Source organism: Anser brachyrhynchus, assembly GCF_964034855.1.
Source record: "Anser brachyrhynchus genome assembly, chromosome: 14".
In the NCBI taxonomy this organism is placed as follows: domain Eukaryota; kingdom Metazoa; phylum Chordata; class Aves; order Anseriformes; family Anatidae; genus Anser; species Anser brachyrhynchus.
This window is the reverse complement of record NC_137709.1, coordinates 7419004-7442455: the sequence shown is the minus strand read 5'-3', so window position 1 is coordinate 7442455 and position 23452 is coordinate 7419004. Positions and strand designations below refer to the sequence as shown.

The 23452-nt window shown below is 48.5% G+C and overlaps 3 protein-coding genes and 1 long non-coding RNA gene across 10 annotated transcripts in view; 1 reads left to right on the top strand and 3 right to left on the bottom strand.

Annotated features, from left to right (window-relative positions):
- The window catches only part of CNOT8 (CCR4-NOT transcription complex subunit 8), a 6605-nt gene extending 4554 nt beyond the window's left edge, over positions 1-2051 (bottom strand). The window contains exons 1-2 of one of the 4 annotated variants that reach the window (XM_080555845.1): positions 1872-2051; positions 1010-1211 (exon numbers count right to left, since the gene is read on the bottom strand). In XM_080555845.1, the coding sequence (XP_080411971.1) occupies positions 1010-1126 (117 nt within the window). In that variant the 5' untranslated portion in view covers positions 1127-1211; positions 1872-2051. The other 3 variants (XM_080555848.1, XM_080555846.1, XM_080555847.1) reach the window with 3 other exon arrangements.
- On the top strand, positions 1261-19484 carry FAXDC2 (fatty acid hydroxylase domain containing 2). Its single transcript, XM_080555844.1, is given in 12 exon segments — positions 1261-1402; positions 4202-4623; positions 4625-4676; positions 7768-7832; positions 8929-8976; positions 11811-11902; positions 12004-12107; positions 12842-12963; positions 13292-13497; positions 14199-14304; positions 15330-15496; positions 16659-19484. Coding segments are annotated over 11 exon segments (1242 nt in total). The 5' UTR covers positions 1261-1402; positions 4202-4500; the 3' UTR covers positions 16816-19484.
- Positions 8990-12978, bottom strand: LOC308177944. The gene is made up of 3 exons (XR_013939512.1): positions 12818-12978; positions 11792-11941; positions 8990-11273 (listed from the first exon to the last, which is right to left on the bottom strand). It is a non-coding gene; the product is annotated as an uncharacterized lncRNA (long non-coding RNA).
- LARP1 (La ribonucleoprotein 1, translational regulator) overlaps positions 17671-23452 on the bottom strand; it is a 45384-nt gene continuing 39602 nt past the window's right edge. For all 4 annotated transcript variants that reach the window (XM_080555840.1, XM_080555841.1, XM_080555842.1 and 1 more), the window contains exon 20: positions 17671-23452. In XM_080555840.1, coding sequence (XP_080411966.1) covers positions 23231-23452 — 222 coding nt within the window. In that variant the 3' untranslated portion in view covers positions 17671-23230.

Below are 23452 nucleotides of genomic sequence, written 5' to 3'. Positions count from 1 at the left end.
CTATCTTTGCTGAAACCCAAACTTTTAGACTATATTTACTCTTAGATTACATCACGTAACTTCTACAGCATACACGAAAACTTTCATAAAGAACCCAGTGCTGCATATCTTACAACATTTCTCTCTTGCCCAATGTCTTTGTGTGTCCACTCCTACAACACAGCTATTAAAACAGGTGATGAACACTCTCAGTGAGATGAAACAGAACGCAAATTGAAGCGAGAGAGCTCACTTCCTATCAGCATATGGCAACAAAAGATTCTATTTACTTGCACAACTTTGTTCTACGTTGGATTTTACAGACCCTGAAGGGACGTGTATTTTTATGCCACACTTTTATAACAGACTTCTCACATCTTTAAGTTTAGTAACCCCAATCAAAGTTGGCATAACTTACAGTACCGTAATTAAAAACATGTATGGAACTGACCAGCTCCTGCCAAGTGAGTGTAGGCTATTAAGAGCAGAGAATCCTTCCAACCGGAGGATATTCTGGTCTTCTTAAGTAAAACCTCCTGGAACACACCGTCATATCTACAGCCAGAATATTTTTCTTCCACAAGAATCAACATCTGACCACACCAGAAAGAGACACTCCTGCTAACGAGCTGTCACTGGCAGGTTTCTCTTCCTACAGTTCTGCGTCAGTTTCCATAGCCAAAAGGGGAAAGAAATTCAAAGGACAAATACGGCGGCAGAACACTAAAGACTTTGTACATCTGACCCATTCCATTTTCTATTGCATAGGCTAACACACATTGAATGACTAAATATTAAATTAATCCAGTTGTTTCAGGTGGTCTCTCTTTCCTGCCTATCAGTCAATCTGAACACGACATATGCACTACATTCTGGAAATGAACATGAACAGCTTTCTAGTTTTTCACCACTTCTAGCTTAATTTGGTCAGGAACAGGGGAAATCGTTTCTTGCCCAAGAACCAACTAAATCCCCTTCCCCACCCAAAACCCCTTCCCTGAGACAAGCAGATCACGTATAAAACATTTACCATCGCAATGTAGCTGTAACTTAGCACAATCTCTCGGATTTTCCTCATCTCCTCTTCCAGATTGTTTGCCCATACTTCGCAGATAACCTGGCTGTTCTCTGCAAGGGCTGCAGGCATTTTGCAGCGACCAGGGCAAAGACAGCCGGTGAATTCAGATGGCAGGGCAGAGCTGCAAGCTGCACGATCCAATCAGCGTGCTGTGCTAAACAGGTAAAAGAAATCGTGTTTTACATGAAGATCTCCGTGAAGGAAGGAAGGATCTGGCAGAGCAGCTCATGCTTCTGTTTGCACCTTCAGACAGCCCGCGTGAAGCTTGCAAGAGGATTTTGGGCATTTTGTGAGCCTGTGGACGCGCTGAAGAAGAAGCCGAGCTAAAGCACGCCGGGCACACGGGTAACAGGGCAGGTACCGGAGCCCCTTACCTGCCCCCTACCCCACCCCGCACCGGGCTGAGGCACCCGCGCAGACAGCTCGGCTTCCCCCGGAGCGCCCCGCCGGCACCGCGCCCGCGCCAGGCGCCCCGCAGGCCGCGCCGAGGCCTCTCACCGCGGGGCAGAGCCGCGACAGGCCCCGGCCGGGCCCTTCCCGCCCCCACGCCCCGCTTACGGCCTCGGGACGGCCCCGCGCGAGCGGCCCGGCCCCGGGGGAGGCTCCCGGGACAGGCCCGGGGGGCTCCGAGGGGTCCCTGAGGGGCTCCGAGGGCTCCCGGCCCCCCCTCACCTCCTCGCCGCCGCCCCCAGGAGCCGGGCCGGGCCCCGCCCCCCCGCGGGCCGCTCTAGCCGCCGCTCCCCCCGCGTCTCGTCTGCTCCGGGCTCCCCCATCCCCTCCGCTCCCCTCCCCCCACCCCCGCCCCCGCCGCTACCTGCCCGGAAGCCGGGGCCGGGCCCGTGGCGCACCGCGCAGGCGCGATGAGGCCTCCCTCCGGGCCTTAGGCGGGATTTCCGGCTCGCCCTCCCCGGATCTCGCGAGAAGTGGGTGGGGAAGCCGCGGCGGCGGGCGGGCGCGCGCGCGCCGCAACGTGCCCTGCCGCGCGCCCGCCGCGCGCGCGCCCGCAGGGGAGGGGAGGGGAAGGGAGGGGGGAGAGGGAGGAGCGCTGCGCGGATCTGTGCGCATGCGCAGGGCCGCTGCCCTTGCGCTGAGGCGCCCCCCCTGCGCACGAGGGAGATGGGCTCGCCCGGCGCTCCCAGAGCGCGGAGCTTGGGCGAGTCCAAAGGCTGCGGGCGGGGGGAGGCAGCAGGGTGCGGGCCTTTGTCACCCTGGGCACGGCCCGACCCTGCCAGCGCCGCCTCGCCTCAGCGGTCGCTGTGGTGGCCCCGTCTGCCAGCTCTGAGCTGGCTTCTGTTCCAGAAACGTTATTTAAGTCACATTAACACCAAAACTTCACTAAAACAGCCCAACACGGCTTCTAGTGTCACGCAGCTGCCAGCACCGCTGCTTTGCTGGCTGATGGCAGATACGTGATTGATTTGGAAGCCTGTCTACGAATTATAACGCTTAGATAATATTTCCTCGCTTTTAGGCTGCCAGCCTCCTCAAACAGGGTTGCATCTGTTAAAAATGGATTACATTTCTCATAGTGCTTCAGAATTGCTATCTGCCCAGCGTTCGGGGTCAGCTGGAAGCTTTCATTGACTCAGCAGCCTGATTACCATTTAGATAAATAAAAGTATCTGGAAAAAAAAATAAATCTTGGTATCTCTTACACTTCAGGCATAGTTCAGTCTCTCAGGTTTAGCGTTCATACCTCAGCAGAAATGCAGATGTAAATGGAGAGGTTTTTTCTGGACACTGCTCTCTGTCAAGTGACCTTGATGCTGTCAGCATCTTCTGAGCTCTATTTTGATTCAACGTTTATCTTTGTAGGTGATAGTTACCATTTTGCCTTCTCAGCTCAGAACTTCACTCAGGTTGTGTAATTCATGCAACATGCTAAATTGGCAGAAAGTTATCACCTTTAACAAAGAGAAGTAATTTTATGAAGTGTCTGATCAAAAAAGCATTTCTACTAAGAGAAAATCAGGCTTTGTGCGTTCCTCAGAGCTGAGCCTTGGCAGGGATTGCATTAACTGGAGGGTTTCTAGTGACGGTACCAGTTCAGGACACAGGCTAACCAACAAACAGAAGCAGCTTTTAGATTGCTGCTGACCTGCACTAGACCCAGACTTGCAGCAGCAGGTAAATGAAGTTTACATCCTTATGACTAATACTCTAATCTGTCTGCTCCTACTGGGCATAAATCTTTCAGATAGAACCCGTGTCTGAATTGAACAGAGGTTAAAAAAGAACACTGAGGTCTGTGAAATTCACTGGCTTATCACATTCTTTAGGATACTGGATGAACAGCCCTCCCAGTGCAAGATCAAGTCCAAATAAAGGACAGGACAGCATTCATGCTCTTGAGATGCCAGTTCCCACTTCCTCCTCTGTACATGTGCAAATAGTTTGGAGGAATTGCATTGCTCCCTGTTGAGTCTGCTGTCTACAGTAAATAACAATTAGTAGCAACAGCTGAGAACTAAAAAAACTCTTTCCCCACTAGGGAATAGATCCCATTAGTCAAGAGAAAGCATTGATGGAAACAGCAAAGGTTCTAAGTCTGAAATGAAACAACAGCAAATGTTTACTGTACTGATGACAAACAGCACCGGTTGGGAAGGGAGTTCAGGAATATTCCTTCAAGAAAAAGTTAATTGATAAAAATATAGATATAGTGGTAGGTGCAAGAAATCAGGCAGACAACAAGGCACCACCACTATTCGTGCTTGCAGATCTCTCTGCAGCATTAACTACTGCTAGCCTGAGATGTTGCTTACAACAGCATATATTGCTTCATGCATGTGTGGCCATGCAAAGCTAACCATGAGGGAGAGGAGATGGTCCTTGTCTTTCCTTGAGTGGAAAAATAAATCTGGTAACTTATGTCAAGTAACACCCTCACTTCTTCAGTTGGACTAGATGATCTTGGAGGTCTTTTCCAACCTTAATGATTCCATGATTCTCAGAGCTTCGTTCATAATAGGACGCTGTATATTAGGTAAGTAGTAGATTAGGGCCGCATCTGCATAATAAAGACAAATACTACTGTAAATTACATCTTGCAATACTGTAATTACAGACTTTATGGTCTGTAAGCATATTTAAACACAACTGAGCCCAAGCACATTCTAACCTGTTTGCGTCTCATCCTTACAGACAGAACCAGTACCTGCAACTGACTGAAGACACTATGCAGCAACTGATGGTGAAATCTGTAGTTAGGACAACACAGCGAAATCTTGGACTGCTGTTTTTGGCCACATTCCGCAGTAACCCTTATGCTTTCAACAAATACACCTTTGACTCATTCACTTGCACTGGCGTTTTCTATTTTGTGCTTAAAACATGAGTTAGGGCATTGCAAAAACTATTTAAGGTGTAGCTTTCTTTTTTTATTCTCAGACACAGTCATTATCTCTTGGTGAAAAACTCTTACCTGCAGAGATGTATTCTGAATGCTTCACCGAGTGACAGCATGTGCACATGCACAGGGAACGCTGCCAGTACTGCCAGTGACATGGCCCTGGCTTCACATGACTTGTCTGGGAGGGGACAGCCAACTCCTGCCTGGAAACACACCCCCGACTCCTTTGCCTAAACCCTCATAAAGTTTCCGCAGCAGTAGTGAAAGGTGAGGAGTTGAACTCTGGGCTCTGGATAAACACAAAGGACCTCTCCTAGGCTACACTTAGCAGGAGGTAAGCAAAGAGTGGGCAGCCAGAGCTCAGGGGCATAACGGCTGGAAAATACATGGTTGAAACTCTTAAGAAATAATTAAAAGGCAATGTCATATGTACATTTAAAATAGGAACTGTAGTTGCCTTCAGATCTGTGCACTGCTTGGCATAGTAGGAGCCCCACCAGACACATCTAGTCTCGTCTCTCTCCATACAGCGTGGCTGATATGCAGCTTCAGGGTGACCAGGTAGGTTATCCTTACGTTTTTCCTTTCTATAGGTTCTGTACTTTCGCAGACAGTCGTACCCGTATTTCTCTCGGGCAGCATTTCCACTGTCTATGTACTATAAAGGTTGATTCCAGTGAAGTTTTAAAGTAGAAGTTTCAAGCAGGAAGGAAAAAAATACCAAACAACGGGGTTGGCAGCCAGTCCATCACTGCAGACACCCAGTTACCCAGCTGTACCTGACAGCAGCAGGACTTAACTGGTGTCAGAAGAAGGATGCAATACAATGCGATACTGGGTACAGTACAAGAAGAAGCAGGCACTTGTGCAGTCTCAGTTTGGGACTATCTGGGCATCAGGAAATGTAAGGGGACAGCAAAGATGGGACATAAATAATGTAAACTTTAAAACAAATGTAAAAAGTATGGCAGTTCTTTTATTAAAGCTGTGTAACCGTTTTTTGGTTTTTTTTTGTTTTTTTTCCAGATTATTTTATTATTTTTAAAACATGACTTGGACAAACTAGCTTTTTCTGATAGTTGAAATGGAAAATACAGTGAAAGCAGATCTCATAGAGTTGTTGGAGAAATGATGAAATACATGGAAATAAAAAAAAATAGTTTGTACTGGAATTCTTTACTGCCTAGTGCCTGTTTCCCTTTTAATATCAAGAGCATGATCAGAAAAACAATTACTTTTACTGCAGGATTTAGAATTTAGTTTGGATCAGATTTTCTGTTAACTAGATTGAAATAACCTAAACAGAGCCTTTATTTTACACAGCACCAGTTCTATCTAATGCTAGCAAATAGCTGCAGACAGCTGAGGTCCTCACTGTTTGCTTCGGGGCTGTGTGACATGCCAACAAGAGATCAGTGCCAAGTACTTGGAAGGATTTTTTTTTGTTTGCCAAAACAGCCGTGGTGACATGAATGCTTTTGTTTATGTACTTGGTGCATTCTGAATCAGAAAAGATATTATCCAGTGAAAAAAAAAGGGGTAGGCAATGAGATGCTGAGGAAGGACATGATCCATCAAAATTTGTCTTCATGTAAGTAATGTAAAATTTTATTCTGTAAATGTGACAATAAAGGTAGCTGACTCAGATTTAGGGGAGAGGAAGGTTAAGCAGATACGTTTCAAACTAGAAGGCTTTGCCCAACAAAGACTGCTATTGTAATCTGATTATTTTAAAAAGGAGGAGGACTAGAAATGCAATTACAATTTTAACTCCTTCCCAAACTCACACAATGTGAGACTCAGTCAAGCACTGGCTCTTTCTCTTCCCAGGAACTCAAAGCAGAGTCACGCTCTCACCTGTGCTCTGCTCTTTAGCCCTTTGCATGCAAAGATTCAGCAGGGATTGAATCAGCACTGCTGTATGGAGCTGCAAATAGTAACTAAGATATCTGCCTCTCTGAGATCTAATGTCTATTACAAGATTACCTAGGAGTAGAATAATCTCTTTTACCACAGCTAACTATGGCCAATATTATTTTCTGTACTGTTGTAGCAGAATAATTCGATGGTGCTGTTTTCAGCTCCTTGCTGGGTGCTGTAGGGAAGACAGGGAGGTGCACAACAAAAGGACAAGGGATGCAAGTTATAACAGGGGAAATTCTGATGAGATATTAGGAAAAAAAAATACAGTAGAGGTAGTCAAACACTGGAACACATTTGCTGGAGAAGCTGTAGCATCTCCCTCCATGCACATACTCAAGCTCAACAGCTCAAGGCTCCAAACAACCTGATCTAACTTTGAAGTTGGCCCCGTACTGAGCAAGGGGTTGGGCCAAGGGGTCCAGAAGTTATTTCTAACTGAAATGATGTTGTGATTTTAAGTAGTGAGGTAGAGCATCCTTAAAGAATATGGAAGGTGTTAAAGCAGGAGCTGGAATAGAGCAAGGTGCCCAAAAAGTAATGGATTATTTGTTTGACTTATTACAAGTGTTAGCAGTGTTTTCATAGAGACACCAGGCACACCTGCACCGAGAGGACCTGTGTGAGCAGATGGGCACATACTGCACATTGCTTAACAAACTGCTTCATCATGATCAGGAGGTCTTTGCAAATGAAGATCAGCTCAGTTTGCCCTGGGGCAAATTATTTACCCTGTTCTATTCAGACTAGCAGGTTACGTGTTATTGTAACTCATAGGTATTCTTCATCAGATATGTTAGAGTCCCACCGATATTTTATCAGTAAAATTGTGGTTGGCAAACTAGATATAGTGGGGGAAAAAACATACAAAAGATCTCACAGACTGGCTCTAGTAGCTCACAAAGTCTAATAGAGGAGCTCTCGATCTGGGGACAGATGAGATGTACTAGGTCACTGGCACTTCCCTAACACATTCTGATTTTAAGCAATAGCACCTCTCACCCATTGTTTGTTTGTTTGTTTTAGCAAAGGGAGACAACATGAAGTTGTTTGTTTGTTTGTTAAGATTGCTACCAAAATTTAGCATTTCCCATTGGAGTATTTGCAAGCCTAGTGTTGACACAGAGTTAGGGCTTGTGGTTTCCAGTGTCAAATCACTTTTTGTCTGATTTCTTTTGGCTTCCCAGAACTGTTTAACATCAATAGTAAACAGTTTGGTTGTCTGGCCTCACCTTTTTCTGTCCATGAGTAAGCAGGAACCCAAGCAGGAAGAAAGTGTCCAATTTTTTTTGTCTCCTGCCCATTGACCTGCACACTAACATGGTGTAGGGAAACAAAGCTGGAAATGCTTGTAAATAAACAGAGTTGCAATTGGAAGAGTGTACCCAGAAAGCTATCGCTTTGTCTCTCCGCTCCTATGATGGTTTCTTTTTGGCAGTGCATTCCCCCTTTCTGACAAGCTGCAAGAGGAGTACTCCCAGGAGGCCTGCTACCATCATAAAGGTAATAGAATATCATCTGTCTAATGAATCATTTTCTGGTTTTCGTTGTACCTTAGACAGGTGCCTTTGTACCTTCTCTGCACTTTCCTTTGTTACCTTAGGTAACACCGCGTGCCTGTGTTTGAATATTCTTCCAACTATGAAAAGCAAAATAGATTAAATTCTGCAATCCTCAGTAAGCTGTCACTTATACCATTAGACTTGATGTGTTTTGTTCATAAAATCTGTGTGAAACCAAGAAAATCTTAGGGAGTGTTGTGTTAGATTTTGCTAATTACAGCTTATGGGAAGAGTGCAGCAATATAAGAACAGCTACACAATGATCATCCTGTGGCATGGCCATGGACAGCAATTTTACCCCAGCAGCTTCTTTAACCTCGGGTTTGTTTCACCCCTCCTTTTTTTTTTAAAATTTATATATATATATATATATATATATAATTGGTAATAAACATTCAAGTCAGAGCCAAACAGAAGGAGATCTGTTATGAAGTAGCTGTCTGTCCACTGGGTCTTAAACCCCTATTTCTGTCAGTACCAACCATAGCTGGACTTGAAGCAGAGGTGATTTTCTCACTTACCCTGTTCTCAGGCTGTAACTCATCCACGTGAGTGAAGACTGCATGGTGCTCTACGGTATTAATACTTCAGGGCACAAGCTCACATTAGTGTAGTCTTGTTTTCTTTTCATCATTGTTAGTGTTAACAGCGTGCCTTTGTTAGGCAAGAGTGCGTGTTTCAAGCAGCATTTGCTGGAGTTCCCACTGAGCGCAATGTATTTCTGGGATAGATGGAGGGAGGAAGCTGTGCCACTATCAAAAGCTTTGGTTTTGGTTGTTCTTCCACTTTTCTTTACTACCTTTGCAACCTTCTCAGTGTTTTAGGAAAATACCAATACACATCAGGAAATAAGGGGGTGCGGGGGCTGTAAGGCTTTAAGAGCTCAGCTTTGTTCCCTGGACAAAAACGAAGGAGGGACAGGGCATAGAGGGTAACTATGCTACAGTTTTGCAACTGAAGCTGATTTGCTATGGTCAGCATTGTGTTCTTCCACCCTCCGGCTGTACAAAGTTCACTTGCATCACTTCTTATTTCAGATGAAGAGAGACTCTGGATACTCCACCATGGCTGCACAGCAGAAACAGGTAAAGACTCAAAGTTCACCTTTTAAAGGAAGCGTTACGCAGGCGCTTTGGAAAGCTGGATGTGTTGAATAACCTCATAAGAGAGGTGACAGACATATCAACGCTCCAATCGCTTTAACACAACTAGGAATTCATTGCTCATCACTACGGCAATGTTTTCACACCATTTTTTCCCTTCCAGTGCGCTGTGGCTATAGCACTAAGTGGTGAAGGGCCTGTTACCTCTGCTTGTATGGCAGGAGACCACAACCCTCTTCATGCCAGCAGCTCTGCCACCTAACCAGGCCCAGCCCTCCGAGTGGGCCAGCTAACAGTGTCTTTCCCAGCTGGTGCGCCTCCTTCTCTTTTACCTTGCAGGCAGCAACTCTGCTCTGCACTTAAGGAATTTGTCACCTTGTACAAGCCCTTTAAGGGCAACATCTCAGGCGATCAGTGGAGCAGAATTTGGAAACTGCTGTGCCGGAGCCGCTGGCATGAAGAGAAACAGGGTGTTAGCACTTGGACCTGATGAACAAGATTTTTTTTTAATGTAAACTTCTCTGCTTCTACAGCTCATGTAATTATACTGTGCGGGGTTCATTCATGTAATTACTTCCTCATGTGCAATAAAAGCACAGTCTCAAAACAAAAGACAGTTTCTGTCCAAATGGCTTTTAAAATAGCTTAAAAAGTGCTGAGCTGTGGCTACTCTCAGTCCTATCTCAAAGCAAGGCATACATAGTCTCTGATGTGTATTAGAAGTCATTAATATCTGAAATTATTTGAGATCATCTGGCTGGAGGATGCTAAAGAATCTGAAATATTATTTGGTCTAACTACAAATTCTGACTTCAAAATTTTTCTTTGGTATGGTCTTTTGTCATCCTATGAAAAAGGATTTAAAGGATACAATTCTGTTAAAAGGCTCAGAGCCTTTTATAGCTTCTAATACCTTTCTTTCTGAAGAATACCTAGATGGTATTCCAGGGTTTAACTATTAAGAAATTCTTATCTTGTATCAGTATACATTAGGTGTAACGTGGATACAACTGGACGACTGAAACTTGAGAGCAAATCTCCAGCCCAGAATTCAGCACGTACTATCTGAAGCTGGAATAGATGGCTCTTTCACCAGCTTTACATTTTCAGTTGAGTACACCCAGCCATAACGCTGGCAACTGATTGTATTGCTTCGAATACAAGCCTACAAGGCTCACAGACATGGAGCTGTAGGGCAGGAGTCCTGTAAATTACTTTCTCCCCAGCTGCTAACGTGATAAAAACTGAAACGATAGGAACAAATGTTTGTTTTAATGAGGAAAGTTTCAGTGCTAATGAGCAAAGTTCTGTCCTGGGACAGATAAATACTGCTGACAAGTTCTGGGCAATGATTAATATTCTGTAGCTGTTACAGAATCTGAAAAAACCTCTTAACACTGAAAGCTGTGTCGAGAGGGTTCCTCTATATTGCATTACCCTACACACACACCTGCATTCAACATGCATTAGCGAGCTGTCTCTCTTGTTTGTCCTCCCTGACAGGAGACAAACAGGACAGCAGCTATGAATCATGCTATTTTTACTCCAGTCTGCTTTTGCAGCTAAACAACACAGTTAAAAAAAACAGGAAGGACAGAGTTATGAACAAAACGCTAGCTGGTTATTACACTATATTATTTTAGAATTACATTTATTTATCTGCAGGATGATTAAAAAAATAAATACATGTATTCACCCAAGAAAACTCGAACTAAGATTTCTGAACTGCACAACCAATATGGGCTACATTAAGACAGATAGTTAATTATATACTTGTCATATAATTGATAATCATTTTCAAATATTTAAGTGTTCAAATATGTTGAATACTGCTTTTTGAATATTCGTATTCCTAGAATCAAAAAGTCATGCTGGTCTGACTCTTATGCAGTTGCTTTGTGTGGTTAAAATCCCTACCAGCCCAGGAGTCATGTTAACACCACAAGTGCCCTTATGCTGTACACAGGAATATTTGTTTAGTAGGTAACACTTCCTTGACTGACAAAAGGCATCAACTTTATACTTTTTAAAAGTTGCGTATTTCAACTCCTTGTTATTGGGCAGTTATTCTGTACAGATGACACACGGTACCTTCTAGGCAAGTTGTACTCCCAGTACTAGAATTGAGATGTATCTACGGTGGGCTAACGGCACAGCAAGTGAGCTGTGCAAGGCATTTTACATATTACTTATATTCTGCGTTAGACCTCTGTTAGAGTTGGGGAAAAAAAGCGAAGCTTCTGGATGCATGAGCCCATCTTCAGAAGCACTCTTCAAAGCTAAGAGAAAAGTTGAGAAGTGGTTCTGAATTAACTGGAGCTATTAATCAGATCACCTGAGCATAATAGTTCTTCATTACTGCAAGCAGATAGCGTATTGAATACTGGGAGGGAGAATAAACTGGCAGAGTGAGGGAGGTGTTGAGATGGAGCACGATTCCTTACCCCCAGCTCTTCCATTCCTACTGTTCTGAGTTATCCAGAAGCCCTTTATATTACAGTCCTCGAGGTACTCAGAAATGTACCCAATAAAAATGGGGAGGGAAAGATCAGTGGTCCTTCCTCTCCCTTTGATTACACCAGGGAAATTGCACGTCAGTGACACTTCAGGGCTCTGTGAAGATGTCAGGTGGACATGGGTGAACTCTCCCCCACAGTTACGCACACTATCCCAGAACATCTTTGTTACTATGTTCTTTAGAATCTATAAAGCAAACCAGACCATCATAGGACTGCCTTTAACTCATGCATTTCAAATACAAAAAAGCCTAGCCGAGGGCCCCGCAGCACATACTTACTCTTGTTGCTTGCTCGCAGGAAGAGAAGCTCTGGGATGCCGTGAAGACCTCTGCCATGGTCCTTGGTACAGGCCTGCTCATATTCACTGCCTTCATGAACTCTGCTTCTTGGTGAGATTGTTAGAACAAAGGACTTGAGGAGAAGTATTTCTGTGGAGAGGGGATAAACAGATTGTGGAAAGATAAGTCACTAACAACACTTATTCCCACAGGTGCGTACAGAAGATCTGGGAAACTTCAGGCAATTTCTGGCAAACAGCATGGCTAACGCTTTACAACCTGTTTGAGGGAAGGGAATGGTCACTCTTCCTCTTTGGTGAGTTATTCAGATTAACAACCCTTTGCTGTACAAGGGCATGTATTGTATTTAAAATGGGATGGGGATGCTGCATCCCAAACTACTTCCCCAACTGAAAAGCACGTGTAGGCTTCAAAACCAGCTGTAAGTGACAGTGCAACAGTGCTGCCGTTGGAGTGGCTCCTCATTAGACCTACTATAGGGATTAAAAATCTGATCCTTTGCTGCTGCTGAAAGCACAGAACGGCTTCCCTGTGTAACCATACTCTCTGCTCCTGTGAGAAGTGAATGACTCAGTAGAACTAATTACTGAAAATTAAAGTAAAATTAGTAAACTTTACGCTTGCTGTAGTGTACAGTCCTTCTCTGTCTGTGATTAACAGTTGGTGAACAGGCTCGGTAGGGATGTTGCAAGGTCCCAGGAATCAACTTGATCTTATCCAATGTGTATTTAAAGATAACTCGTGACAGAGGTTCCCCAACCTCATAGAAAAACCTTTTCTTAGCGTGTTGTTACAAGTTTTAGCCTATGGGGCACTTGTGCCGTTTAACCTCCTCACCATTGCCTAGATCTTAGTTGGGTGTCAGAACCTATTCTTGTTCTGTTTTAAAGCATCTCTGGGCAGGGATTATACACCTGGTATACACAGGTCCAAGCAAGGTCCTCTGGATACTAATCCACTGTATCATTTTTCTGATTAGCCATAGCTCTCAATGTACTCACACACCTCTGACCTTTCCTCGTGTCACAGGGGCTGCGTTGGTTCCTAGCCTTGCTTTCTGGTGCTTCAATGGAATCCTTATGGTGGCTGATGTAACAGGAAAGCCAACTTTCATTACTCGGTATCGCATTCAGCTGGGCAAGAATGATCCTGTAAGTAATTGTCACTGTGCCTCTTCTGCTGGCTGAACACTTCCTGGAGTCTCTTAGGTTAGGAGAGGGGAGAAGAACCAGTTATGCTTTTCTCTTCCAACCAGATAGGATTCAAGGAGAATCAAGCTGAGTCTTGTATATCCACTGCAGAGAGAAAAAACGTTCTTGTAATTAGGCTACTGATCAGATCTTGATAGACTGCTTGTTAAAAAGTTGACCCCTAAACTAATACAAAAGCATCCTGCAATTCTAAAAGCTCTTTATTGTCCCTAATCAAAGCAACACAGTGCTTCCATATTCGCCTCAAATCCTGACTTCTTTTTTGCAGGTGGACATAAAAAAATTGCGACAAGCCATCTACACAGCACTGTTTAATCAGTTCTTTGTCTCCTTCCCCATGCTTGTGCCCATGTTCTATGTCATGAAATGGTGGGGCAACACCTTCAACAAGGAATTACCCACCTTCCAGTGGTTTCTTGTCGAGCTGAGCATCTTTACCATAACTGAGGAAATTCTCTTCTATTATTCACACAGGTGAGCTGAGCACTGGAACAGGACTCAGTGGTTTGCCCCTCTGCCTTTAAGGTTATACCCATCTCTTGAAACAGCCATAGTCCTAGTCCACCCTCTTCCAACAACCTTGTATTTCTATGGGAAGACTTAGGTCCTGGAACTTACTTATAAGTTCCTGTATTAGGGAACATCCTTACTACATGAGGCTTGGCTGCTGCAATGCTGCTAGTAACTACAGTAAGCAGAAATGGGTAAAAACTACAAATGTGGAGCAGGTTAGAGATTCAGGAATAAACTAAACAGATAGCTTTATACAAAAGCTGTTAAAAAAAGCATTTGGACAAAGGCACAAAAAAAAAAAAACAGGAGGGCCACTTACTATTCTCTCTCTAATAGTTGCCAGTAGGAAAAGTCAAAACAGCAAAAATATTGTGAGTCTTCCCCTAAAGGGAAGGTTTGAGTGAATCAATCTTTCAGAGACTTGGATTTACGGAATGTACTTGAACTTAAGTTCAGCATCAACCAACAGACATTGAATCCATTGAACGAGGACTTAATGGTGAAGAAAGAGAGAAGCCAGGAGTCCTACACTCTCATTCCCAGCTGTTCTAAAATCTGTTTTCAAGAGGAGATATGAGACATGCCCCAGGAAAAGTTGTAACGTTACTCTCTGTTCCTGTCTTATGGGGCTCAAAACCTACGTTTCTGTTTTCTCTACTTAGGCTTGTTCATCTGCCCCTCCTGTACAAGCACATTCACAAGAAGCACCACGAATGGACAGCCCCCATTGGCGTGGTCTCCATTTACGCTCACCCATTAGAGCACATAGTAAGTGGATCTTCCCGTGGTCACCTTCCACTTCCTGCGTGGAGTGTGAGTTCCATGGGATGAAAAGGAGCGGTAAGAGAAGAAAAGCAAGTGCTTCCTTAGAATCTTCTTTCTTAGAAGAGGAAGCTAAACTGCAATTCCAAGAAGCCTAGCTGTGGAAACGCTGCAGTGCCTGTTTATACTGGACTCTACTAGCTTTAAGAGCAGAGAGAGAGCTGGGAGCACAGATTGTGCTTTCAGCAAAGAGATTTAACAGTTACACAGGCTAGGTTACTGCATGGACTCAGTTCTGTCATTATTTTCATGCTGGTGGCTGGGATCAGTACTTGCAACCCTCCTTGAGTGTCTCCCAGCCTTGCTCCAGCCAAGACTTCTCATAAAAATGCATCCCGACTTTAGAAGATTGCACCTCTAAATACCACCTCCTGTTAATAACAGGACTGGGCTGCAGCGCCAGCTCTGCGAGTCTCCCTAACTGGCAGCCTTTGGGTAGCAGAATGGCCTTTTAAATCCAGGAGTCAAGCTGAGCCCAGCCGGTGCAGTAAGCCTCGTCTGGGCCACGGCTGCTATTTGTACCGCTGGTAGGACACAATGAAGTGATGCAGCTGGGATCACTGCTGCTTTGACTGCAAACATAGGCCAGTGCCCCTTTACAGCTAGGTTTCCCTAGAGCAGCTTCAGCTTTTTTCCAACAAGCAGCTGGAATTCTCACCTCTGACTCCAGGGTGAGTTACTAGAACCATGCTGCCCTCACACCCCGTGGTTTGCTCTCATGTCCAAGTTTTACTGCTAGTTTGGGGAGCTTGTACTGTGACTATGTTTCGGAGTGAGTAAAACTCAGTTGGCTCAGAGCAGAATTATTTCTTTGCTGCTGATTATGTACTTTTAGCAAGGTGTTTGCAGAGGGATATGCCCTTTATGCTGTTTGCACAAAACTAATGCACTCCAGCGAAACAATCTGGCTCCTAGACAAGAACCTGCTTGTTGTGGACCCATTAACGAGGCAGTTTGCTTCTCATTTCTAGCTCTCCAACACGTTGCCTGTCATGACTGGCCCGATGCTCATGGGGTCTCACATTGTTTCAGTCGCAGCGTGGTTCTCCCTTGCTCTTGTAACAACCAGCATTTCGCACTGCGGCTACCACCTGCCCCTCCTGCCGTCGCCGGAGTTCCACGACTTCCACCACCTCAAGTACGTCCCAGCTCCCCTTCCCCCTCCTTCCTGCGCCCTGTCACTGCCCACAGGCAAAGCTCCTTTTGGAGCATGATTTCGTGTGTAAGCAGAGAAGCCTATGCAGTTCACCTGATGGCAGACCAAAATCAGTTCTCAGAGCAGTTAAACAGAGCTTTGGTCTCCGAGGATTCCTGCTGACTTCCCACCCAACTGCCAGCCACCTCCCTGACATCTATGCTTCTCCCTCAGCTGACCTGGAGACCTCGGAAGCACAAACGCACAGCTGAGGCTGGGTGTTTCAAGTTTCCCAAAACGACACGGGAGGAAAGCACACAGTGCTGGACTTCCCCCAGCAAAAGTGCAGAGACAGTTCTCTGCAAGGCTCTTCCTGGAAGCTCAGAAGATACCGCATGTGATCTAGATTCAAGGCAGCAAGGACAAATCACATAGCAAAACCAAATCTGCTGCGGGAGCCTCCCTGTCTGTCTCTTTCCTACACACTGGGATTAGCAACAGTGATCAGATAACACCTTGCACAAACAATCTCAATTAACCCTTCCTGGCAAAGACTCCCAGCCCCCTTTGACACGGGAGAGTATAGTTTCAGTAGGTTGTTCAGGGATACATACCAAAATCATGGAAGAATTGTCCCCATCTGCTGTACTTCTCCGAACACAATTTGCTTCTCCTGCAGAAATAGAAAATGGGATCGTTCTATTGCAACCTAAGTGCAGGGCAACACCCAAAACATGGAGCCAGTTCTTGTTACCAGTCATCTCCTCTGCAGCTCGGCTCATGTCAGGACACGGATCGCCGCAGAGCTCAGCTGCTGTCTGGGCAGAGCGGCTGTGCCAGCATCTGCAGTGCTGGAAGCACGTCAGCTCCACGACTCTGGGCAGCCTGGGCTGAAAACGCAGGCATGGCGAGGTGGCTGCCCCACTGCTCCCACAGCTCCGAGCTGCTGTGGGCAGGGACGGCTGTTGTTCAGTGTCACCGTACCTGGATAACGAAGTAGCAGGAGGGAAGCTCTGTAGGTTTCACCCAGGTTTCATTAGGGCTGCGAGGGAAACTGGTACAGCAGCAGCAATCGCATGGATGGCTTATCAGGGCTCTGAAAGATGGGAAGGGCAAGGTAACCTCAGTAACTTCCAGTGATGTTTATTCTCTGTTTGGTTTCTAGGTTCAACCAGTGTTACGGAGTCCTGGGAGTACTGGATTATCTGCATGGAACAGACACGGTGTTCAGACAAACCAAAGCCTACGAGAGGCACAGGGTCCTCCTCAGCCTCACCCCTCTCTCAGAAAGCATCCCGGAGACACCCAAGAGGGCAGAGTGACCTCCAACCCTGCAGCCTGCATTCTCGCAGAGCCCAGTGACAAGGAGAGCTAGAGACAATTTATGCCAAATAGTACCTTAATTGGGAGACAAGTCACTGGTCACGAGTAACAGTTCCCAAAACTGAACTGAAACATGCCACTTGAGATGACCACAGTCACCGCCTGTTATTTTCTACTGAAGGTGTGAAAAAACTGCTCTAGAAAGCTATTTTTAAACTTGTATTGTTTCTTGGTTCTAGTCGCCTGCACATAAGCCACACAGTTTTGGGGGTTACTGAATCCTCATTAAGGTTATAATAGATCACATTTTGGCCTCTTTCAGCAGCGTTCTATAGACATACCAGCAAGATCGCTACGACTACGTACTATAGGAATTAGAACCACTGTTCTTCTGACACTTAGCTTTACCCAACCTCAGGCAGCCTTGGGTGTGGGATGATTTGTCCTGCAACCCCACAAAAAGTCAGTGAAGCCATGGCTTTAGAAATGTTCCCTTACATACACAACACAGGCCTGATTTGCCCTCAGCAGTTTTTCATTATGCAATTTTAAGTACATCTGAGGTTGGGGCTGTCTCGTCCTCATGGCCACTCCACAAACCGACACAAACAGCACTCACACCTTTATGCAGATCCGCAAGTACTTATACAATAAAAATCAAGACATGCTGCAAATTTTTTTGTAGAGCTGACCTGCTCTGCACTTACCTGCTGTCAGCCCCTGGAAGCCAACTCTCTTTCTCCACCCTCCTCCAGTTCCTTCAACCGTACCTGCATCGACCCAGCCCGTCCGTACAACCCACAGCCCTCTGGGGAGGGCACATCAGTTAGCTGAACAGACAACCCAGACTGCACTGTCTTTTGAAGTTTTTATTTTTATACATTTTTTTTTGTATTAAAAAGGAAAAAGCATAATTACCACAAATTACAAAGGACTAAAGCATTACTAGAATAATGAATCACATCAGCCTAGAAAGCAGATACTCTGAATAATATTAATGTTATAATACAAGCTCTCATTCAAGTATTTTACATTTGTCTCTTTTCCTTTTATATGTGATGATGATCCTAGCACATGGGTCAAAGATTATGTACTATCGACAGAAGATGGATCATGTACAGCGGGCCATATTAACAAGATTTTCCTCCCAAGTGATAAATGGTCTGTGATGAGTCATTTTAAGTTTGTCTCTACGATAAATGCAGCTGAAGAAGGTTGCACACACTTTCTAGTTTTGGGAACAGAAGGCTGAGGTTGGGACACACACAGTTTGAGAAGGGCCAGCACATCGAACCATCACCCCTGTTGCTCCAGGAGAGCTACCGAAGGCCGAGCTCTAACCCACACCACCCGAGCAGCTCGGAGCACACCGGCACCAGCGCTTGCTTCCGAGTCACCGATCTGAGGATTTCCAACCCCAACGGGAACGGGCCAGGCTGGGAGAGGAAGGGGGGAGCAGGGCTGGCTGCCGTCCCTGCAGGCACACGAAGCTCGGGGGGGCCAAGGGCTGCCAAACCCCATCCCAGCATGGGTGTCGCCGTCCCCAGCCAGCCCACGTGCGGGGCTGACGAGGTGGAGATGGGGACAGGAGACGGAGCCAGAGGGACAGCAGGGGGACTCTGGGGTTAGCCCGAGCACTGCAAGGGGGTGGCTGGCACCCGGGCCCGTCCACGCTCTTCTGGAGCTTCCCACCGAGGGGATGTGCTTGTCACAGATACATCGGTCCTATGTTCAAGTGTCTGCAGAAAGTGAAACTGTAAACTACTCATTGAAACACTGCCCTCCATCCATCCACCCACTCCACGCCACTGAGATGAAAATTTTCATTTAGAGGAAAAAAAAAAATAAGTCAGTGAGGCATTTAACATCAAGTGTAGCAACCCTCTCTTAAGAAGAGCCTAGCATCCATTTCAAAACAGTGACAAAGTGACATAACCAGTCTCAGAGGAGAGACAGGAGAAAAGAAGCATTGCAAACACAGCTTGCTACATTTACAGTTTTCCTTTTTTTTTTTCCTTTTTTTTTTTTTTCCTTTTGATAAAATACCTGGAAAGGCATTAACAGCTAAAAGGCCCCCTTCTCCGCGCCACGACGCTGAGCGCGCAGACGCGTGGCAGGACACCGAGGTTAACGCCTCATCCCGTACAGTACAGGCGGCCAGGCCGAAGCAGAACGAGCAGTTGCCAAAACCCGAGGGAGCCCAGGGGCTGCAGTGAAAGGCTGCCGACGGGGAGGGGTCCGAGGGACACAGCAGGGAGAGGGGCAGACAAGCAAATGGAGCAGCAGCATTAATTTTTTTTTTTTTCCTTTTTCAAATGAGCGTGGCTAAGCAACAAAGCCTCCTCTGAAACACACCATCCACCTCCACCGCTGACCCGTGCCAGAGGTCTGGACCTGTCCCAGGTGCCTGTGCCCCAAAGGGGGGCAGATATACAGGACCTTGGCGAGGCGAGGGCTCACACAGCAGCCGGGGGGAGACAGGACACACTCCCCCTGCTGCCCCAAACTTTCTGCCGGCAGCCAAGGCTCCCTCTGGTCCTGCCGGTGGCTGGGCACCAGCCTGGTGCTGCCACCACGAGCTGCGCAGCAGGTCAGCGAGTGGCGTTTTGCAGTCACGGCGATAAGCGTGCCTGATCACCCAGGCCATTAAAATTTAAAAAAATAATAATCATCATCATGAAATATGATTGTGGCGAAGCATCCAGGCTAAAAGCAAGGCCGAACTCCTTCCTCAGCAGGAGGGCAAAGCTTCCTCAAAAGCCAAACCCCTCTCCGGACAGCTGCCCGCCTTCCCCGGGGGCGCAGTGCGGCAAGCCGCGTGCGCTGCCCGACGTACGGCACCGGCACGTTTTGTGAGGGAGGCGCAACACCTCTGCAGCCCCACAGCCCGGCCCTGACCACACCACAGCAGCCCCAGCCCCAGAGGTGTCCGTGTGCCTCAGGGCACAGAGGGGCTCACGGAGCCAGCCCTGCGTGGGGCTGGGCCTGGTGGGCACCGCGGTCCTGCTCGGTGGCGGCCTGCAGGCCCCGCTGCCCCGGGAGCCAGCTACAGCTGCCTGGGGCTGCTTCTTTCCATCTCCCCTTCGCTCCCCGGAGACGCTGCTGTCCCACAGAGGACAGAACAAGGCGCACGGCAGCACGTGGCCGCTAACCGAGCCCGCTGGCACACAAACCCGGCCGGCAGCGCCGACAGGCGCTTCCCAGGGCCCTCAGCCACACCGATGCAACAAACCACTGACTACAAGGGGGGAGAAAGGTCTTCTGTGCCAAGACTACGCAGTCTTAGCCTTAGAAATTAAAGGAAGAATAATTTAAAATCAATTCGGGGTTTGGGAAATTCTCTGGGACGTTTCTTAGCCTTTTCTACCACCCCGGCAATTCCCCAGTCTGCTCCACAAGGACCACCTCCGCAGCAGGAGCTCGCCTCTCCTGGTTTCCTATTTTGTTTGCTGCTCAAAAGCAGACAACTGGCTTCCAAAGAGAACATGCACCAACGAGAAGAATACAGGGAACACAGCAGCAAGGACCACCTGTGGCACATTCAAACCCGCTTCCACTTGCAAACGACCAACAAAACATCTCCAACGTCCTCGGCCAACCCCCGGGTTCAGCCGGCGAGGCGCCTCCTTCCCAAATCAGGGTCGAACCCTGCCACGTCCGTAACATTAGAGATCTGACTCTGGCTCACAAGAGAAGAGAAATTTGGAGGTAACAGTCAAGGCCGCAGCGCTGTACAGACGTTACTTGCCAGCCCGGCCTGGGTACCGCTCCGAGCCCCCGGAGCGCTGCTGCGGATACGGAGCACGCCGATGGCTTGGGCACCTTCGTGCCCTGAACGGGGCCTCCGAGCGGTACCGAGCTGCAGGGTGGCGTGGTAGTGGCAGACGGACCAGAACAGGATCACGCTAGGAGGAAATGGCGAAGTAGCAGCTACCCAGCCTCGCTCAAACCCAAGCTGTGCTTTCAGTTACTAGCAGCAGGTCACGAAGCTGCTCCACGCGGCCCAGCCCCGCTCCTCCCTTCCCCCCTGCCGGAGCAGCACGTTTGGTGCAGAGGCAGCTCGGGAAGGTGGTAACGGGGCCCAGCAAGCATCCACAGCCACCCCTGAACTCCGGCTCCCCGCTGGCCGCCCTGGCCAACGTGCCCACGCTCAACACCCCGAGTTCTGCTCCCAGCTCCCGGCTGCTCTTGTCCACCAGCCCCGCAGCCGTACGGAGGCAGCCCTGGAGAGGTGACTCCTTCCTCCAGCTCCCAGATGCAGCACCGTATCGAGCGGATACTTCAGGAAGATGCTGTTCGTTACCAGCTTTGGATTTTGCCGAGGGTAACGCGATGAGCTGCATCTTCCTGTAGCCACCACGCGCAGGAGCACAGCCCCGGTATGTGAGGACAGCACGTCGGAGCCACGACCGAGCCAACGCTGCACAGCACGCATCCCAACCCAGGAGACAGCACAGCAGCAGCAGCAGCGAGGCCAGCACAGCTCGCTGAAGAGGAGCTTCCACCCTCGCAGCAGGGACACGGCCTCCCAGCGCTGCTTCTGGACCCTGGGTGCAGATTTCACCCTGGCACTTGCCCCCAGCCACGCGCTTTCGGGGGAGCGCAGCTCAGGAGGGATTTGCCGGCCGAAGCCCACCTGGTGCCGCACGGAGGAGCCCAGGACACGGCGCGGCAGCTCTGCAGGCACCCCCTCGCCTCAGCCGAGCAAGGGGCAGCAGCAGGGCGTTGTCACAGCCCTTGGAGGGCTCAGCGCAGCCTCCCGCTGAGACGAGATGCGCCACGGACCCCAGGCAGGAGGTCCCCGCTGGGACCCGGAGCGAGTGCCACCAGCAGCGCCCCAGCCATGGGAGCCGCACCGTTCATCGGGCTACAGACGCGGCAAGGAGTCCCTCGGGTGCCCGCTGGACGTCCCTGCTCGCCCCCCGAGGCTGCCCGCAGGAGGCTGAGCGAGGCCCCGAGCACGGTCACCATCGCGGGGAGGATGCTACAACGGTATATACACAACGGAGCGGCTTCAGCTACGTCCCGAGCACAAGTCTTGGATTTGACAGCCCTCGGCACCTTCCCCTGCAGGGGCAGGGCCGGTGAGGGTTCTCCACAGCAGGGTGCATCCGAGCGAGGTCCGAGCGAGTGCGGGGCGGAGGAGAGGCCGTGGGGAAGCTCGGCCCGGCAGCGGGGCCGTGAGGAGTCTCTGGGGGGGCGGGCAGAGCGCCCAGCGCACCCCGGGGCGCGGGAAGCCAGCGAGCCTCCCTGTTCCAGCTCCACCGTAAGGCAACTTTTTTTTTTGTTTTGTTTTGTTTTTGTTGTTTTCTTTTTTCTTTTTTGTAATTTTTTGTGGGTTTTTTTTTGTTTTTTTCTTCAATTAATATTTCCAAGGAAGAAAGCAAAGGGAGATGTGTCTTTTCAAAGTTTTTTTTTGTTTTAGGGGGTTTTGTGTTTTGTTTTTTTTTTCTTGGTTGTTTCATTTTTCCAAGGGAAAAGGAAGAGAAAGCCTCCTTCGGCAAAGTCCTGTCTTTGCGTGCGACGAGCAGCCCTGGGGAGGCGGGTGCACTGTCCACGCAGGCTCGAGTCCACCAGGCGCCTGCCAGCCTCCCCCAGCCGTCCTCGCAGGAAGGAGTCAGAACAAACCCATCCTTGGCAAAGGTCCTTTGGTTGATTCAAAACGTCCGTGATGGAAGGGAGAGGCGGGCGGAGGGAGAGCCAGACCCCCAGGAAGGATGGAGGCGAAGACGCTGGGGAGGAGGAGGAGGGACCGGGAGGACGACGAGGGCTGCATTCCTTCTGGGGCGGTCGGCGAGGCAGCGCCGTGCGCGGAATGGGAGCCGCCAGCCGGGGCACGGGGATCAGAGGCTCCGCAGCGCCGCGACACGCTGCGGCTTCGGTCCCCGGCGGGGAACCTCGCTCCTCCGAGCTTCCTGATCGGGCTGCCAGCGGTCCGAGGCGGGGGGACACAGGGGGGAGTCGTCGGCGCCGCAGAGAGCAGACTTGTTTTGGTAAATCTGGACGAACTTCTAGCAATAATTTAAAACTTGATATATATATATAATAATAAAAAAATCTCCCCTTTCCAACCCAGCCAGAACGTTTTTTTTTTTTTTAAAGAGACACTAAGACATGAGTGTGTGCACAAGAGGGAAGGGGGCGGTAAAGAAAAGCAGAGGGTGGGGCTGGTGGGGGTAGGTCTGGCTCTGGTCAGGTTTGTAATAGCAAAACGGTGTTTTAGATGCGGATCGTCTTTGCTTTCCAGCCACAAGAGAAAAAATCGTGTGCGTTGAAGTTTCTCCCCAGCAGCCTATTCCTGGGCACCCACATTCCAGCTCCCTTCCTGTCCCACCCCTCGGGTCTCCCCTTCTCCGAGCCAGCCCCCCACCAACCCACCCCGTCTCCCGGAGGGAAGCAGAAGCTGCAGCCCCTCTACTTCCCCACTGTCTGCAATTCTGCGGCTGCAGGGGCAGGGACTTGCTGGCTCAGGTTTTTGGCATCCTCTTGTGCAGGCTGGCTGGGCGAGGCGTAGGCTTGGCTGGCTGGGCACTGGCTGACCGTTTTGCTGGAAGACTGGGATGGGTAGCGCTTCCTGCCGTCTCCCCCCGATGTTGTCGGGTATCTCTTGTGTCCACCTTCCTCTCCCATGGGTGG